The sequence below is a fragment of the Caretta caretta genome, chromosome 5 (assembly GCF_965140235.1).
Source record: "Caretta caretta isolate rCarCar2 chromosome 5, rCarCar1.hap1, whole genome shotgun sequence".
In the NCBI taxonomy this organism is placed as follows: domain Eukaryota; kingdom Metazoa; phylum Chordata; order Testudines; family Cheloniidae; genus Caretta; species Caretta caretta.
The window spans coordinates 94,957,628-94,977,982 of NC_134210.1; the positions used below are offsets into that span (position 1 = coordinate 94,957,628).

A 20,355-nucleotide genomic window follows, 5' to 3' on the forward strand; every position below is an offset into this window, starting at 1 on the left:
AAGTTTGCAACCACACCCCTTTCTTTATGGGTGGATTGGAGGGGGTTCATAAACTACAAAATAGGCGGTCCTAAAACTTCTGTTGTAAAATGGGTTCCTGGTATGCAAAAGTATGGAACCACTGATCTATGGAAAATTGAAGGAATGCCACATGAGATTCATGAGTCACATACTACAGAACCTTTAGGGGGTAGAAGAAGAGTTTAGCAACGCCCCTCATGATGTACAAGTTTGAACTTACGGCCTTTGGATCTAAAAAGTGAGCCTGTATTGCTTGAGCCATTAGCATGGAGTCAGCAATATACTCAAACCTCTATGAGGTCTAGCCACTAGAGGAGGGCAAAGAGCCACACTGAGTTAGTCTGAGTTACGTAAGAACACAAGGGTCGACATTAAAAACACATAGGTTTGTATTTGTTTATCGTGTTTTACATCTAAAATGATTCTTCATCCTCCTGTTTTTAACTGCTAGGCATAGAACTGATTGATGGCTATTTCTAATATCCACAGTGACTAATTCTTATACTGTGCAACATTTTTAAGTATTTAAATGTTTATATTATATGCCTATTTTTAGACAGACAGACAGACAGACACACTCTACCTTCAACTTCAGCACATCTTTTACTTGGGACAGAAATTTGTTAGTAGGCAACTTCTTGGCATCAATCCATTCTTTTCAATATATTCTGTTCCTCAGGAAATCTCCACTTGTGTTACACTTCTGCTCATATTTAGGCCAATTAAAAAATTCCCATTGATCTCAGGGAGAGAAGGGTTGAACCCACAGACCACAATTCAGTACGGACGTAAGTGGATACACTGCCAGTTCTTCACATAGGGCTGTAATTAGGACCTATGTCCTTTTATTTCTAAAATTTCAGCACTCCAGTCTCTCTACTCTCGTCTCCATTATTCAAATAACCGAAATCCAGAATAATTTTTGTTGCCCTCTAGGACAGTTTCCGCATACAGCAACTTGGGTAAAGAAAGCTCCTGTTGCTAAAGCACTTGACTTGGACTATGAAGAGATGGGTTAAATTTACAGATCTGTCAGACTGCGTGAGAGATCCTGGGTGACCCACTTAATCTCCGTGCCTCAGTTTCCACATCTTTAAAATGGAGAAAGTAGTACCTTCTTACTTCACAATGGGGTTTTTAGGATAAATTAATTAACATTAGTGAGGTGTTTAAACATGTTAGTGATGTGGGCTGCACAGGTACACGGGAAATAAGACCCTGCAAAATTGTAAACAGTATGCAAGGAATGGTCTTAGCTAATGCATCACCCACTAACAAAATAATTACAAACAATCTGAACTTCAAATAATGTCTGTTTTATTCCTTCTGCCACACACTAATGCCCCTAAATATTTTCTTTTTCTATATTATTCTTTCTCCAATAATTTAGACCTCAGGCTAGCCCACGCTTAACTTTAGGCACATCAAAGTCAACAGACCTATTTGTGCTTAAAGATAAATATGTGCTTAAGTGCTCTGTTGGATCAGGGCCCTGTTAATTCTTGAGTGCTCCAGCCTACAAAATACGACTGAAAAAAAAGTTTATATCATGGGTGTACAGTGTACTTAGAGATTATTTTAGAACACTAGTTTTAAAGAAACCATGACTCTCTTGATAATGACTTCACATTATTCCCCAGGCAGGCTCATGTAAAGACAACTGCATTTCCCCCTGGTATCTTTGCATCCTTATGTTTCCAGCTGAGTATTATCCAGGATATGATCATTAGGAAATCTCCACCCACACCATACTGCACAATCACATAGGTGTATTACAAAATACATTTTCCCTCTGATGCATCAGTGTAGGCCACTGCTGAAGGCAACATACTGTGCTTGATAGACAAATGGTCTGATGTGGAATGACAAATCCTAGGTTTGGTATGTCAGCAACTTCTGCGTGTTAGATTACAGACCTCCTAAGCAATTTTTTTCTCCCTCTTTTCTCCTTTGCATGAAGTGCTAGCTTACAAAAAACAGTTAGAGGGAAAATATTGCATGTGGTTGTCTGCAACAACACACGCTGTTGCCACAGAACTTGAAGCAAATTCTCCACAGGGCTTCACACACCTGTAAAGACTACAATTCAAAAAGATATGGTGGTCACACAACTTAGTTATAAGGATTTTGAAGACCTTGAGAAACGTGGAGTCAGAAGCCATAGCTTCCCCTGATCAAATATGACACTGATCATGCCATATGCACTTATTAAATCGCAATGAGTAAGACCTCGGACTTCACTCATTGGTGAGTGGGAGGTAATAAGTGATTTGCAACCTGTACTGCAGCATGTCACGGGATACTCTGGTGAAGACAGTTCAATATAATTCAACAATTAGGACACCCAGCATGAGCAGAGAAATGGCAAGGTTCTGTTCCAAACATAACAAGGCTTTTTTAAAATATATACACTAGGAACAGTTGTCAAGGAAACATAGGTGCTGGAACTAGGGGTGCTCCTGCACCCCCTGGCTTCAAGTGGTTTCCACCATACACAAGGTTTACAGTTTGGTTCAATGGCTCTCAGCACCCCCACTATACAAATTGTTTGCGCACCCCTGAAAGGAAATACTAAACAATCAACATCTGCATTAAAATTAACTGCCTAAAAAATCCTAAAGAGGACTCAGGTTCTCTTATTTTTTTCAGGCCTTCTGAATTACAGCAAGCGCTGAGGAGAGCAGGAGACTTGTTTATATTATGCTTCAACTGCTTTAAGGTTCTGTAGCTGGCACCTGGACGTGGCGGGAAACCCAACCACCCCAAGAACAGCATCAACCAGGACGAGGGTTGCCGATTTTGGATGTATTCCTGGAGACTTCATCACATGACAATCTTTAATTAAAGGATTAATCTTTAATTCCTGGAGACTCCAGGCCAATCCTTGAGGATTGGCAACCCTACCTGCGACCTATCCAGATTTTAGATGAATAATTCAAAAGTTACCAATGTTACAGCCTTCTGCACCCGGTTAAATCATCAAAACTCAAAAGGATAAAGAATACTCTTGAAAGCACTAGATACCGTCACAAATTGCAAGCCATTTGATCCAACGCATCTTGCACTTTCAATACACAAACACTGAATACAGTAATTAAATACGACACAGTGCATTTCAATATTTCCTTGGGCACACGATGCAAATAAACACAACACAAAACAGATACACCATTGAGCCAACCTCCTCTTCTGCCTTCCCACCATAACAATCTGTGTACAGTATACAGCAGGTGGCCAATTTGTTTTTACAGCCTTTAAACTCCAAGCACTGCATAATATGGGCAGAGCCTTTGATCAAACAACAAAAAAGACAGAGAGAGAAATCATTGTTGCACACGGGTCAGAGTGCATTTACTAATTCATACTGCACCCTCCTTCCTCTCAGAAGTTCCCATCTTCGAATGTACACAATTGGCTAGAATGGCTTTATTGAACAAACTGAAATTAAAACATCCACAATCTATAGAGAAAAAGCTTCGCTTGCCCCACCCACAAATAGATACAATGTCTAGATGTTTAGATCTGGAGGAAAAGCTAGCTCCTCTTCCCTTCTAAAGATCCAGGGCCAGATTCTCAGTGCATCTTCAACAAAACTATACCAGATTACATCATCTGAGGATCTGGTTGAGACCAGAGGCCCTTACTCTTACCTACACTGTAATCTCATTTGAAAAGCAGAGAGAAGACTCTTTGCACAAGGAGTCAGAAATTGCTCTATATGTTAAGCACCAGTGCAAAAATGCATTAGCATTTAGCAGCAGGAGCTCTGGACCACTGATGCCAAGGGAATAATAGCATGCATTGATGCTAAGTTTTTATTAGAACTTGTGTGCACTTATCTACACCACACCGCTTTCTAAGATCCTCATATCTGTGAATGTATAAAAGATGACATATTGTTTTCTTAAGAGTCATTGTTCCACACTTCTGCTGTGAAAGTATGAGCGGTTTGGCTGATGGACTACTCATCTAAAAAAGAAAAAAGAAAAAAAACCACGCAGCTTCCGAGCTCAAGCAAACAAGTGTTTCAGTCTAAAACACGGAATGGAAATTTTGATAACTGGTGTATTGAAGAGGGAACTTGATAGCTTGATAATTATATGTCACAATATAAAAAGGGTCTTTTTTCCAGCAACTGCCAGTAACTTTAAAAACAGAATCTTATTTTTAAAAAACTGACATAGTAAAACAAAATGCTTACAAATTAAACCAAAGCTTTTTTTTTTAAACTCAAACATATAGATCGGTAAAGGCAAAATCATTTAAATCATATCCTTAGTAATACAAGTAATATTTAAATAGATTTAATAGTGCTGCTCCAAGCCAATGAATTATGAGTTTAAAACCTATTAAAATGTAATGTTTTTTTCCTGAGCTGAGGGGAGAGAGATTTAAATCCACTGAATTTTAATATTTCAGCTTGAGCTGCAGGAGGTAGAGAAAGTCCAAATGAACTATTCCATCAGCACCATTCAAGCATGAACATTTTAATCAGTTTTACTTCCTTGGAGTTCTCTAACACAGTTTACGCTGTCATTCTGAAAGCACTTAACACAGAGAGTGTGAAAAACCACCAAGGCTTGTTATTGCCTTCACAATTGATGGCAAATAATTTTGCAGACTTCCTATCATTAAAATGTCACTGCTAAAAATGGAGGTTCAGCATATCTTGTGCTAAACTGCTTTTTCTTTGAACACTATCACATACCTGTTCTTTTTTGGATTTTAGTACATTTCTCTCTCTCTCTGTGATAAACACGCATATGAATGGTAGCCTCCATTTCGGTCTTACTACCTAAGTGCAGTTGAACATATATACAGTTTTAAATATGCATACTAAAGATACACAAACAGAAAAAAAATAATTACTCTGATTACACATTAGTGCCTTTTCCCTTTATTAAAACGCAACCACATTCACACAGCATGTTCTGATTATACAGAATAATGGATTAAAAAATATTTTAAGGAAGTTAGATGACTGTTTAATAATGCAGGAAATTAAAACATCATTCCTAATTAGATCATATTACTGATTTAAGACTACAATGTGTGTTGCTCCAACAGTATGATCTTGCTGTTTCTAATTTAAAAACAAACACAGTGGCACATGACAAGATCAACTGAAACATAAGATTCCTTATCCCAACAGTGTGAACTTGGAAGGGTTCAAATTGTTCAAGAGAACTGACTCAAAATAAGATCTCTAATCAACAATATAGACTACTGCAAACATCAGTTAAAAAGTCTGCATTCATTTAAGTTTAAAATACTTCTCTGGTGTATTTAGGATATCTAGGTACTTTGTCCTCCCCCCACCCTTCACCATTTCTTAAAAAAAAAATTTAACTTGTTTCAATCTGTCAACAGTTTTAAACTGAACATGACCTGTGAAAGAAGTCATTATAACCATGTTTCATTCCATTAAACACAACTAGCTTATTGTCAAGAGAACAAGCAGTCTCTCCAGGTTCCAGGCTCACTTCAGTATTTTGCATTTAAACTGCATGGATCAGTGATTTGGTTCATTTACCAATGAAGATAGAATAATACTGCAAAGTTAAAAAGAAGATGCTTCATCAGATTTCATTAAATCCGAGTACATTCGTGTAAAAATATATACATGAGCCTCAAAGAGAAAAACTCATATAATTCGTGCACATTCATTTTTTTCTTGTGCCATCTTTAACTCTCATAGAATCCAATTTTGAAATCCTAAGCCGCAGTCCACCATTCAAACCAAAAAGGGCTTTTGCCCTGGGATCTCAGTATACATTAAGCATTATACAGGGCCCTCAGTATACAGAAACTTGTTATCCACAATTATATTTTAAAAACTCTAAGTCCAGTACAACTCCAGCTCAGAACTAAATGGTTATTATAAAGACTATTTTTTTAAAAAAATTGTAAACAGCCACTGAGTAGTGGACCCTTTTAAAAACACCACAATGTTACAACAGCAGGAACTCTGGCAGATATAGCAAACTGCAAACTAACACAAGACAGAGCATAATTAGAGTTTTTTAAAAAGAAGTTGTATGTTCTAATTATGTTCTTTGCTTTTTTATTGGAATGCATTTTAAGTGTGTCAGAGTTTTTCTAGTGCTAGTGCTACAGTCATAATTTTGCTTCTATTTTCTGTGCAGGTATACCCATATAGATTTATTCAGGGGTATCCATACAACTAAAACGTATGTTGATTTGATAACTTGCTATCTTATTCAATCAGTTTTCCTAATAAATCTCCTAAAGATTCTATCAGATTACTCCTTTTATATAATAATTTAAATCACAAAACAAGAATTTTTCGGTCAGGAATATTGCAGTTCTATCAAAAACTACGAGAGATCCACATAAAATATCCCCACCTTTCCAAATCAAAAGAGTGTACAAAAGAAATACAGTAAGTACAAAGTATTTTTTGTGGGGAAGGTAAAAGGGGAGTTATCTTCTTCAAGGCACAAATTACAGCCTTTAGGAAATCTGGGCCAGGTAGAATTTCAATCAATCTGAAAAAGTAGGCTCAGACAGTCTTGGACAAAATAGGAACTTTAGTTCTGTCCTTTAGAAAAGAAGATGATCACCAAACTCTTGAATAAGCATCCACTCTATTTGTTTATATTTAGTGTGCGTGTGTGTGTTTGTGTTTGTTTTAATGGTTCATGGAAAGTAGGATAGAACTTTAAACCAACAAGTAAAATCTGCAACATTTGTAATAATGCCACACATTTTACACTAATACCTGATTCTCTAGTTGGTAGAAAGTAAACATATTATAGACTCTTCAAGAAATGTAATGTTGAGTCACACACACACACACACACACACACACACACACACAACTTTATATATACAATTTTATAAAGTACGCTTTATACATGCGGGCACACACACAATGCAATGCACAGAGACATGCAGCACATACACATATACCTTTAAAAAAAAAAATCCAATCTTTCGCAACTTACTTTATGCAAAGAATGTTAATAGTAGGCAGTATTTTGGTTAGGTAATGAAAACTAATTGGGAAATTATTCATCTCCCACTCTCCCCACTGGAGCGTAAAAGACATACAACAAATGTTATTCATGATTCTACATGACTCGCTCTGATTCATCCCCTTCTTTCCAAGGGGCACTTCACAGGAAATAAAGGTTACTCTTTTCCATTTATATCTTCTAATTGACTACCAGTATATTCTTGTGGTCAGAGGGATACAAAATAGAGTTAGAAACAGACTATTAAAAACAAGCTACAATCAGACAACTGCTCTACACTACCGTCAGCAATGATCAGAGAGTCCCGATTTCCTTGTTAAAAGACAGAGGCATAATTGAAGCAATATCTTCACTTCAGATTGATTATTTGGCGACCCTTATCCACATCTTCACTCAGCAATTTGAATTTTAATGAAAGTAAATGGAATAATTAGCATTTCAAAGTGTGTTTGATACACTGAATAAAAAAAGGAAAGATTTGTGTATAATCTATACACAAAAGAAAAAGCATTTTGGAGGGGATAGAAAAAGGAAAGAACAGTTGTAGTATCTTCATAAGAATAGCTTAAACAACTGCTTGCACCAGCTGCATAATTATAGATGTGAATAATGTGCTATTAAGCTATGATTTCTCACCTTTATTTTATGCAATGTGAACAGCCAATATTTAATTGTTTTTCCTTTCCTCTTGAGTCATAAGACATAAACATTATGGCTGCCCAAACCCCTAAAACCTTGCAGGACTTCTACACTATGCTATACTGTTGCCAGAAATGTTTTCAGACGAGGGGCCCTGTATTTTTCAGACAATTGGGAGCATGGCACCTATCACTTCCTTTGAGAACTGTCATTTAATTGTAGATTGGGGGAGAGGGGATTTTTTATTTTAATAAAGTGATCTACAAAGTGGATACTCGCTATTTTTGGCCATCACGCACATGGACTGGAGGGGGGAGGGAGGTAAAAACCCTCATTCAGTAGCAGTGCAAATCAAATGCTACCTATAAGGTAGTTACAGAGGCAGACTGAACAGCACTAAGCAAATGAAAAAAGTTTTCCTTAAAAAAAATAAAAAATAAATAAAAAGAAGAAAACTACGAAAAAAAAAAAAAAAGGTGATTCCCAGAGGGATGGATAAAACAGTTACACTATTCACCTTATGGCCACGGTTCAATAAAGTTTTTATGTAGCAATCAGTTTTTATGCAGATTAAGTCAGACTACTTAACTTCACTGCCGTCCACAACTTTTGCTCAGTTGATGGAACAAATTTTTAACTTTTATTTTTTAAATAAAGAAAAAGAGCTAATTACAAACACTTAGAGCTAAAATGGAAAGACCACATACCCCAATGATTGCGTTCAGTTCTGCCATGGTCACTTGCTTGGCACGTTCCACAGCCTGCACCACTTGTTGCTGGTGCTATAAATGAAGATCAGAAACAAAATAAAATTATTTGTTTTCTAGTCAATTAAGCACAGATTTTCTTTTTTTTTTCCCCCTTTCTTTTTTCTAACCCTTCAACCACATGCAGGGCTTGAAATAATGTATCTCTGAGTAGACAGTAAACTGCAGTGTGGATGTGTGAAAGGAGGTAGAGGGGAGCATTTTATCTAAGTAACTACCTTCCTAGATGCATACCATAGTCCCTCCTTCCCCAAAGTGAACTGCTCCAAGACCTGCCTTTCTTTTATTCATCAGGGCAGTGTGTTCTTCTGTTGAAAATATGCTCCATCCTAAAACCCAGGACCCTTTCCTTACAACAGAATCTTGTTAAATAAAAGATATGTACTGAAAAGGAAAGGAATGCATTTCAGTAGTCACACTGCTTCCTCATCACAGGAAACGAAGATTCCCCTTCTTGATACATTTCAGAGCAATTCAACCATGGGAAGGAAATTCAAAATTCCATTCTCACGTCTGTCAAAAATGTGAAAGTTAATTATTTCAATCTCTAAAAATGTAAATTTTAATAGTTTAAACAGTTCCATCAAACACAGTTTACAAGCTTCAGCCGTTATATTATCTTGCTTTGAGTGATGCTTTACTTCTGTTATCAGTTAGGATGGCTACATCCTGAAAGTTTTAAGGGATATTTATTTGAAAACATTGATTTAAAACAGAATCAGTCCCAATCCTACAATCAGATCCATATACTTGAGTAGCTGAGCCTAGCTGGAGCTGCACTGTGCTGATGAGACTACAGAAATGAATGCCATACTAGAAAAAAAAAAAAAAACACGCACACGCTTTGGAGATTATGGTTTCCACAATATAGGCTAATTGTTGATGTCACTGCATTTGTGCAGAAGAGGGTTCAGCCAGATCTGAGGCCTTTATGGGGAGTGTATTGTTCTCTGATCTATAGCCAGAAGCTGAATTGAGTATAGTATAGGCAAGACCTCACATCACAAGGATGCACCAGGTATAATGGTGTCTTTATGCTATAGTGGAACAGGAGACTTTGAGAGGTCAGCTCTGAACTATATTTCAAAACTAAGACCCAGATTTTCTGCTGTGCAGTTTGGCTCAGCTGTTTGGCTCAGCACAGTGCAGGAGATGGGGTGTGTCAAGATCCTATTAGTTGTCATGATTTTTAGGACCAATTTGCACACCAAGCGTATGCAGGCTGCAGATAGCCAGATACTCCAGCTACTTCCCACCATACCTCTCCCCCTCCAAACAACATGTTCCTGTATTGGGAGAAACATTTGGTTCAGGAACCAAATATACTGGTTTTAGACCAGCTAAGAGTGCCCCATTATCAGCAGAAAGTCTCAGCTGGCCCAATCCAGATGTTTTCCTACCCCTTTGTGCCACAACAGCTGTGCACAGAGGCTGGAATGCAAGAAAATCTGGCCCTAGGACTCTAGGCACAGCTGTCTGAAATTCTGAAAAATTTCAATGAATTTAAGTTAAAAAATTAAATGTGTATATATTATACATACAGGAAAAATATTCCTATTTTTTTTTCAAATTCACCTCTCCCCCATCCCAACCAGCTCTCATCCAGATATCGTTTCTAGCAGAGTCACATGTCAATCCCAAATGCAACTGTTAATGAAGAGTTTTGTAGGAAGAGATAGAGTTTCATCTGTATTGAGAGAGAATACCATGGACAGTGGTAGAAAGGATGTTTACATTACAGTAGGGATGTGGCGAAGAATTAAGATTGATGTAGGAAACTTGGGGTAGATCCTGTGCAAGTCCCCTTTAAACAGCTTTGGTGACATAACGGGGACTTAAATGGGGCAGAAAAACAGCCCCCTCTCAAGCCCCCCCAGAGAGCTCCCTCCACACAGGGGTAGCAAAATGGCAGCATAAGCAACATTATGCTATCCCACCATGCAGGAGAAAGAGAGCGAGAGCTACAAGGGGGAGCTCTGGCAATTGCGGGAAGACACAGTCAGTTACAGCAGCCCTTAGTGGCTTCCCTAACTTGTGCTAGGGGCCATGTTGCTAGGGTGACTGGGTGTCCAGTTTTCAAATGCAACACCCGGTCAAAAAGGGACCCTGGTGGCTCCGGTGAGCACCACCAACTGGGCCATTAAAAGTTCGGTCGGCGGTGCTGCAGAGCTAAGGCAGGCTAGTCCCTACCTGTCCTGGCTCTACACTCCGCCCTGGAAGTGGCCAGAAGGTCGGGCTCCTAGGCGGAGGGGCCACTGGCTCCGCACTCCCATTGGACGGGAACTGCAGCCAATGGAAGCTCTGGGGGTGGTGCGTGTGGGCAAGAGCAGCGTGCAGAGCCTCCTGCGCGCCTCTACCTAGGAGACGGATCTGCTAGTCCTTTCCAGGTCACAGTGCGGAGTCAGGACAGGCAGGAAACCTGCCTTAGCCCCACCACTGTGCAGCTGACCAGGAGCCACCAGAGGTAAGCTCGCGCCCCAACCCCCTGCCTCAACCCGCAGCACCCTGCCACACCCTGAACCCCTCATCCCCAGCCCCACCCCAAAGCCTGCACCCCCAGATGGAGCCTTCCCCCCCACTCCTACACCCCAACCCCTTTGCCCTAGCCCAGTGAAACAAAGGTGGAGGAGAGCGAGCCACCAAGGGAGGGGGAATGTGGTGAGCGGGAGCAGGGCCTCAGAGCAGGGGCGGGGCTAGGGTGTTCAGTTTTGTGCTACTAGAAAGCTGGCAACCCACATGTTGCCCTGCAGAGGAGCCCAGAATTTGAAAGGCACAAAGGTGGTTTAATGCCATTTTGGCTTCCCTTTTCCTCCCCTAGGCTGTTCTTTTCACACTGAGGCAGAGAACAGACTCTGACCCTTGGATTTTAAATTTTTTACTTTTGAGCATTTTGGTTTTTTGAAGTATAACGTTCATTTTAACCCTAATTTAAAGGTTTTTGGTATGTGAATATTCTCTTGCTCGAAGTGATGCTGTATTTCTTTTCATTAGAGTCCAATAATTTTGAGGTAACAATTATTTCTAAAGCATTGAAAAAATATGAAAAAACCCACAAGATTTCCAAACAACTCTGGCAAGAGGCTAGCAGAGCAAAATCCTCCTCACCAATACTACAGTAAAGGACATTTAAGTACTAGTTTTAGGGCAGGGAAAACTTAACAGTTAAAAAGAGGCTTTTTAAATAGCTATCAAGAGTTGCCTAAGAGGCACTGAAGTTGCTAGAATAAGAGCTCCAGTTTTCAGCTAAATTTTGCAAAAACAAGTCAATCCTACAATTTATGGTAAAAATGATCTCCCGCACCATGCATAAGAACTATGTCTCCATGAAGGACTGGGGACAAATACTGCTCTGTTCCCTAGGACAAATCTCAAATAACAAGAGCAAAGAGGAGAAAAATCTCTTGTTTTGTCCACTCTCCAAAATCTTAGCAAAATTAAAGAAAATTTAAAGTAAGTATATTCTGTATGGATTTAACAAAGGAGTAAATTTCCAGAACAGCTACATGGTAATTCTGCTCTATTAGGACCTGACCCAAATCCCATTTGAGTCCATGCGAGTCTTTCCGTTGACTTCAGTGGGTTTTTGATCAGGCCCATAGAGAGGAGAGAAGACATGAGCCTAGTAAACCGGAGCCCTTCATTAGATATAGGAAGGACAATCACAATTATCCTATTGCTAGCTTCTTAGACATTTATTTAAATTTCACTGACATACTATGCAAACAAACCAAAATGCACAATGGACTCAGCCACTAATGCCCCAATTCTACAAGTGGATCTGGACAGAGACCCCTGCACAGAGCCTCACTAAGAGTTTCCCTGCACTGGCACTCCTGTCAGGATTCAGACCGAAAGGAGCCACTTCTCCACCAAAACATCCACATCCACACACACCCACCCACCCCTAAAATTACAGGATCTGGAGAAAATAAAGACCTCCAAGTGAGTTCATTGTACACACATACCTTTTGCCTTGAGTGTGGCAGCTTGCTTGTTTTACTCTATTTTAAAACATAATGCCTGTATACAGACACTCTGCTTTATTTGGTCACTATTGTGACGAAACATGGATGCCATGCATAGCATCCGGGAAAAAAGAAGGAACAGGACTGATCACCAAATATCCAGTGCAATCTGAAGATAACACTAATGCAAGGAAAGGCACAGGCTGAATAGGACGGCAGCTGGCTAACCTGAACTTCATATGTATTTCAGGATTGATTTATTCAATTTCCCACTGTTTGGCAGTTGTGTTTAAATGATAGGTTTCAGAGTAACAGCCATGTTAGTCTGTATTCGCAAAAAGAAAAGGAGTGCTTGTGGCACCTTAGAGACTAACCAATTTATTTGAGCATGAGCTTTTGTGAGCTACAGCTGTAGGTACAGCTGTAGCTACAGCTCACGAAAGCTTATGCTCAAATAAATTGGTTAGTCTCTAAGGTGCCACAAGCACTCCTTTTCTTTTTGTGTTTAAACGAGTTATCCTACGTTTGCTGTAATAGCAAGCAGCATGATGCCAAAACCAAACCACATACAATATCCTGCCCACCAATTAATGAGGACAGGGCTTATATCCAAACAGAAGGGTAGGAGAGAACAAGGAAGTAAGAGTGCACAGAGCAGGAGGTGTAACTCCCAATATACTTCTTTAAACCAACATTCCTTCTTGTACACAAGCAAATAAAGAACGGATTTTCTTCCAATTATAATAACCAGTTCTTTTCTTCAAAAAGAGTTCTCTCTACCCTATCCTGTGTGTGTTTCATATTGGATTAACAGGCTAGGCCAAGGAATCCATTCTCCTACCGTGCCTGTAACTCAGACAAGTATCATTTTTCCTTTTTCTATTTATCTCTGTGTCTTCTCATCACCCTCTCTTGTTGCTTCTACTGAGCTGTGTCTACACTACCCACCATCACACCACCACCAGTAGTAACTACAGAGACCATACCATAAAAAGGGTACAGGCATTTCTACTACCATGTTAATTAACCCTGAACAGAGAAAGTCCAACATGGCGTAGTGGTAAAAATGCCTGTGCTCTATCTACTATGTCTCGCTCCCACCACCATGGGAGCTACACTAGTGGTAAAGAAAGAGTGAGAGATCCTCCAGAACAGACTAGTGTATACAAAGCCTAATTCCATTCCATCCTCCACTTCAGCATTGGTAAACAGATGCATTTAATGAATCTAGAGCAAAACTCGCTGAACTCTTCACTCTGCAGAACCCAGCTGCTTTGTTCTGTTCTTGTGCGCTATGTGTTCAAAGGAGTTGCAGTCCAGAATGTCAGAATTTAGGTAGTTTCACTATCCATGTCAGCTGTACAAAATGTACAATGGAAGAGAACAGTGCAAGAGATAGTAATCCTGAGCCAAAGGGCAGAGACGGATTTACAAGGAAGGTACAGCACACACTCTACAGAACGGGTAGACAAACTACTAGCAATCCATGCAGAATTTGCTAATATAAACGCCTAATACCAAGGTGGCAGAAGCATGAGTGAAGCCCAGAGCCTATATTTGAAAATATGTATATATATATATATTATATTTATATAGTATTCTAATATTGTTTAACAGTGTGATTAAAACTGTGATTACTAACAATAAATTTTTAATCGTTTGAAAGCCCTAGTTAAAATTAAGTCATATTATAACCTATTAATTTAAATTAAGTAGAAAAAAATATTAAGCAATACAGGTTTGTTGCCAAGTTTTAAAGAAAGTTAGCCAGTGACTTCCACCAGTTCAGTGGTCTAAGCACCTCACACCAGAATTTGTTGATTTGCTAAACCAGCTTTTGACAGCAGTGGGCTCTTTTGCAAGTACAGAGAGAATATTCTCTTCAGTTCAGTTTAATGGCTAGTATATTCAAAGTTAAGAAACCAATTGGGAGCTGAAAAAGCAGGGAAGCTTGTTTTCCTCTTCCAATCTATGAATAAAATCTAGGTGTGAGAGGATGAGATCTACTAGTTCTAAAATATTATAGGCATGGGGACCAGAAACAATCTGTTCAATTCACTAACTATAGATAATACAGCTTTGTTAATCAGTTTTAAATGCAAAACAGGTTTTGATAAACCTTTTGATAAACTTATTTCCTTGTGCATACAGTAGTTTGAAAGTAGTTTTATTTAACAAAAATAAATTTAAAATACTGTTGTTGTGCATTTGTCATTGAATCTGAAGTTCCATCCAAATAGAGCTTGAAAAAAAAATCACAAGTAAAAAAAAGAGAGCCATCTAGTAAATAAGAAATGCAACATTCACCATTTTCTAACACACAAAATGTAAAAATTAAAATTAAATAAATATAAATTAAGCTACATAAGTCCTTAAATAAATAAATATGTATAGATACAGCATAGCCTCCTGGTCAGGAAAAGCATATCAAATTTAGTGTAAAGGCTATATTTAGTTTCAAACCAATATTTTTAAATCAACCATTAAATTAACCATTTAACGACAATTTTAATTAACAAAAATCAACCTCTCTTTAGGGGAAAAAAAAATCACTAAAAAAGTACAAATGCAAAACAATTAAAATTGATTCTTTAAATCAAGGTTTCCTGCTTGCTCATTTAAATCATAATTAAAATCAATGATTTAAGTCGCTTTGATTTAAATCATTCTATACTTCTACAATGCATCCTTATCAAGAAATCTGGCGATTTTTGCCAGAATCTCTTGCATCAAACTGAGTTACTGAAAACCACTGATTCCTTATGAAGCTTGCAAGAAATAAGGTAAATTAACCTGGCGCTATTGTGAGGCAATAATGTTGTCATCAGTGCCTATAACCACTGTATTTTGTTAATTTCCTCCCACAGGCACAATACTAAAGTGACTGGTCACATTTTTAAGCTACTATTCCACAATTATACTGTAAGCAAAGTGCATAAACAGCATAAGCACAATGTATTTCAATTCTATATTAATCTAGACCAGCGGTTCTCAAACTGTGGGTCGCAACCCTATTTTAACAGAGTCGCCAGGGCTGGCTTAGACTTGCTGGGGCCCAGGGCCAAAGCCCAAACCCGAGGGCTTCAGCCCTGGGCAGTGGGGCTAAGGTTACAGGCCCCTGTCTGGGGCTGAAGCCCGTAGGCTTTGGCCTTGGCTCCCCAGCCTGGGGAGGTGGGGCTTTGGCTTTGCACCCCCTGCCCTGGGGTGGCAGGGCTTGGGCAGGCTCAGGTTTCAGTCCTCCCTCCTGGGATCCTGTAGTAACTGTTGTTGTCAGAAGGGGGTCACGGTGCAATGAAGTTTGAGAACCCTTGATCTAGATCATGAAAAACAGGATTTCATTAAAACACTTTAAATAAAAAAAAAAGACTGAGATTATAAACCAAATTAGTAAAACACTCAAAACCACTACATCTGTGTGTGCCGATATAACATGATTTTAACAGATATTAGTATTAGGTAGGGGCTATGCAGTTTCTAGAATTTCACCACTTCAGCATAAAGGCCTTATTTTGTTCCGTCAGTGGCATTTTTAAGACAGGTTTCAGAGTAGCAGCCGTGTTAGTCTGTATTCGCAAAAAGAAAAGGAGTACTTGTGGCACCTTAGAGACTAACAAATGTATTTGAGCATAAGCTTTCGTGAGCTACAGCTATGCTCATATACATTTGTTAGTCTCTAAGGTGCCACAAGTACTCCTTTTCTTTTTGCGAATACAGACTAACACGGCTGCTACTCTGAAACCTGTCATTATGCAAAGCACTGAATTTAGCTGTATGGAGTTGAAATCTATCAACTTCATGAAAAAATTCGTACAGAAAAGGAATGCATCCGATGAAGTGAGCTGTAGCTCACGAAAGCTTATGCTCAAATAAATTTGTTAGTCTCTAAGGTGCCACAAGTACTCCTTTACTTTTAAGGCAGATTTTTACACTGCTATTAGAAGCATTAAAATTACATATGCTTACACCTGCCCTCAAGCAAGACAAATTGGCACAGAGACTTTTTGGAAATGTTCCCTTTGCTCTTTGTAAATGCATGTAAAAAAGGTGAAGTTCTGAATTTTTTTTGAACCTCTTCATTTCCTTTTAAGCCCGTAGAGCTTTGACACTATGGAACATGCACACATAAGAAGGTATACCACTTGATAAATGTGAGAGGATGAGACGTGAACAGGTGAAGAAACCATTATGGGCCATGATTTTATAAAGCAGAGGCAATTAGCACAGACAAATATAGAAACCATAAAAGATTCTATTTGCAGACCTGAAAATGCTTAATTTTAGGGCCCAATCTGAAGCCCAATGAAGTCTTTCCATTGATGTCAATGGGCTTAGGTACTTAATAGATAATACTGTATCCATAAAAGAAGTGGGGCAACGTTCTTTTGTCACTATATCCTTTGGATCAATTCAGCTGACTATCATCGACGTTCCTTGTAATGAGCATGATTGTGCTACTGAAGTTCAAGTGTGTGATTATTTCTCTAAAGGCTTGTCTACACTCAAAAGGTGCAGTGGCAGTGCTTCAGTAAAGATGCTACCTACACCGATGGATAATCCACCATAGCAAGAATCCCTCCCGTCAACATAGCACTGTCTACACTGGTAATCAGGTCAGTATAACTGCCCCGTTCAGAGTTGTGAATTTTCCATATCCCCAAGTGACAGAGTTATACCGATATAAGTTGCTTGTGAAGACAGCCTTCATCATGCATTGAAAAATTGTTCCCCACACCCAGGGCCTGGTCTACACTACAAAGTTAGGTCCATGTTAGCCACCTGGCATAGATCTAGTTACAACGCGTCTATACTTCATTGGTTTTCCATTGATATAAGCACCCTGTTTACAGCGACACAGTAACACCATATCCCCACGCAGTGCTGAGCCATGGTCGACATACTGAGGTCAGTGCAGCATGGATGTAGATGCTGTGTTACGAACATGGACACTCACAGTCCTCCAGCTGCTGTCCCACAGTGCCCTATACTGACTGCTTTGGTCACAACTGTGACCTCCATGGACCAGGAGTCATGGAGACCAGAAGGTCTCCCTGCCCTTCAAAACCCCACAAATTTTTTGCCTGCCTTTTCCTGGTTGTCCACCTTGGTAAGCAAACCTAGTAGCTCTCCCTTGTTGTGTGCAACTGCCCAGCTGACCATGCAAGCTACATGCTCCAGAAGAGCTCTGGCTTGGAGTAAACAGGAGATATTGGATCTCCTGGGCCGAAGAGAAGAGACTGTGCAAGCAGGAGAAGGGGTATGACAGGGACCATGAACAGTGCCACATGAAAGCAAAGAAACTGTACCAGGCATATCAGAAGTCCAGGGAGACCAACAGTCAATCAGGTGTTGAGGTGCAGACCTGCCGTTTTTACAAAGAGCTGCATACCATACATGACAGATGCCATCACCACCCCACAGACAATCACAGGTTCCTCTGAGGAACCTAAGCCCCAGTCCCGTGGCATGAACAGTGAGACTCAGGAAGAGATGGAGGAGGAAGATGGGGGAATATGCGACCAGAAGGTCCAGCTATGCTGCGAGCCAGGACCTGTTTGAGACTCCACCACAGTCCAGTCAGTCCTGGCAGTCGAGCGTGATACAAGGAAAGAAACTCAGGTAAGTATATAATTATATTTCCCATTACAATGATGTACTGATGGCACCCCCCACTCAACAGGATACAGGTATTAACTTTTCATTAAATTTACTTGTACTTCAAGGGGTAGCGGTACAAAAAAAGTGAGGTAGCATTATCTCCTTTTCATTCCCCTGCGGCAAGGGGAGCCATGGGGATCGGTTTGTTTATGTACACAGAAACATCCTTTGACTCCTCCTCAGAGATCTCCACGAAACTTTAATGGAGGTACTCTGCAATCCTCTCCTAAAGGTTTCTAGGAATGGCAGACTTATTTCTTCCTCCAAAGTAGGATGCTTTCCCACACCATTCGGCAATAATTTTGGCAGGCACCTCTACAGAACACAAGCTAGCACGTTCAGGCCCGGCTGGCTTTGGGACACCAGCAGCAGTTATGCACTGTGCTTTTGGTCACGCTCAAGAGTGAGATATCAGCTAAGATTGCCACCATCTGAGGAAAACGGTGCCAGTATTCAGAGCCATTGTCCTATACTCAGTTTCATGCAAGAAACTCCCTCCCTATTTCCTTCATCTCTGGCAGGCCATACTCCCCACAACTGCTGCTGTGAATGGCACCATGCACAAGCACTCTGAAGCAGAAGTATCAAGAGGCATGTCTTGTTTAAAACCTCAGGGGACCAAGGGAAGGGAGTTCTGAGTCTTAACTTTCCACTTTCTGTTGTGACTATACAGACAATGGTACCTCTGTGTGGTTTACCTGCAGCTGCTGCCATTACGGCCTTGAGGGGTTCCCCCTCTACACCCTTGGAATGCCTGAGCCAGATAAGGAGAAGAAAGAAGAAGAGGACTTAGAATGACATGTTCAGTGAGATCCTGAAAGCCAGTGCTGTATCAGACTATGAGCAAAGGGGCTGGAGGGTGAACCCTGCAGACAGCCTGGAGAAGGAAAGAGCAGACAAGAGGCAGGCCGAGGAGTCCCAGCAGGAAGAGAAGGAGATGCACCTCCCAGCAGGAAGAGAAGGACATAATGGAGCTTTTCTGGCAGCAAAGACAGATGCTACAGACTCTTATGGACCTACAGGTTCAACAATCATGGGCTTGCCTCCATTTGCAGTCCATGGAGAACTTCATTACAGCACCTCCCCACGCTCCCCCGAACATTTCACATGGCATCAAGGGCCACACCCCACCCTGGCCGCTCTACCCTGAGAGATATTAAGAACAATCACAGCTTCACATAGAGCGACCATGGCTTCCACAGGCCAATGTATGTGTAGGTAAAATGGACATGAATGTTCCTTCCCTTTGTTAAGTTCTAGTCCATTAATTTATTAAATTTTTAATGTATTTGCTTATAAATTGCATATACTTTTCTTTGCACTGATTTTGTTACAGAATAAAATTCTATTTGAAAAATAATTCATCTTTATTGCTTCACAACATTAGCTGCAGAGTGCTTAGCAGTTTTGAAAGCACCCACTGTTACAGTGCGACAACTCATAGGATCAATGACAGTGTAAAGGACAGGGTAAAGCAAGCACTGCAAAATTAATAGGTGATTTGATAAAGTTATATTCATAAATATATACCAAGCACCATACAATTCCTAACAGGCCCCAAAACACCAGGGCCAACTAAAGCACAGTATTCCATAATGCATTACTTGGCTCACTGTTGAAGTGCTTATTCAAAGCCGCCCTGAGCCATACAACTTCACGACGAGCGCTTCTAATACCGCTCGTGGCTGGCTGTTCAAACGCAGCAGACAGCCACTCCACCTCTGCCTTCCACCCGGGTGGCAACTTCCCCAGCTTTGCTTCACTGATATTATGCAGGATGCAGCAGACAGCTATATAACCACTGGGATGTTTTTTTTCCACTCAGATCCAATCTTGTTAGCAAACAGCGCCAGTCCCCTTCAATCTACCAAAAGTGCATTCCACTGTCATTCTGCATCGGCTGAGCCAGCAGTTGAATCTTTCTTTGGTACTGCCAAGGTGGCCAGTGAAAGCTTCATGAGCCAGGGGAGCAAGAGATAGGCTGGATACTTGTGATGGGGTGCATGAACCCAACACTGGGGAAGTAAAGATTAAGGAGCAGCTCTAGGCCCAGAAAATCCTGCCCAGCTGCCCCTGCTGGGCATGCTCACAGCGGAGACTGAGCTCAAAAGAGAGCAGTTTAGTTTGGTCTGAGTAATTGGAGCAGGAGGGAAGTTCTGTTTTGCAAGTTCCTGTCAAGAAGCCACCGAGGCCTCACGTGGTTGGGCCTGGTCCTCAATGCTAAGCTGCCACAGGCCTTTCAATCATGGAGATTGGCAACAATGAGCCATGGCTGTGACTCTTCGGAGCAGAGCAGAATGGACCCAGAGG

General features: G+C 40.3%; 1 protein-coding gene across 11 annotated transcripts in view; it reads right to left on the bottom strand.

Moving 5' to 3' along the window:
- Positions 1 to 20,355, bottom strand: part of TLE4 (TLE family member 4, transcriptional corepressor) — a 121,230-nt gene that overhangs the window by 60,614 nt on the left and 40,261 nt on the right. For 6 of the 11 annotated variants that reach the window (XR_012668569.1, XR_012668568.1, XR_012668576.1 and 3 more), the window contains exon 6: positions 8,366 to 8,440. The exons of the other annotated variants lie outside the window; for them this stretch is intronic. Coding sequence is in view for 1 of the 6 variants with exons in the window: in XM_075128692.1 (XP_074984793.1) it covers positions 8,366 to 8,440 (75 nt within the window). In the remaining 5 variants the exon portion in view is untranslated. The remainder of the gene's footprint in view (positions 1 to 8,365; positions 8,441 to 20,355) is intronic. 11 annotated transcript variants of the gene reach the window in all.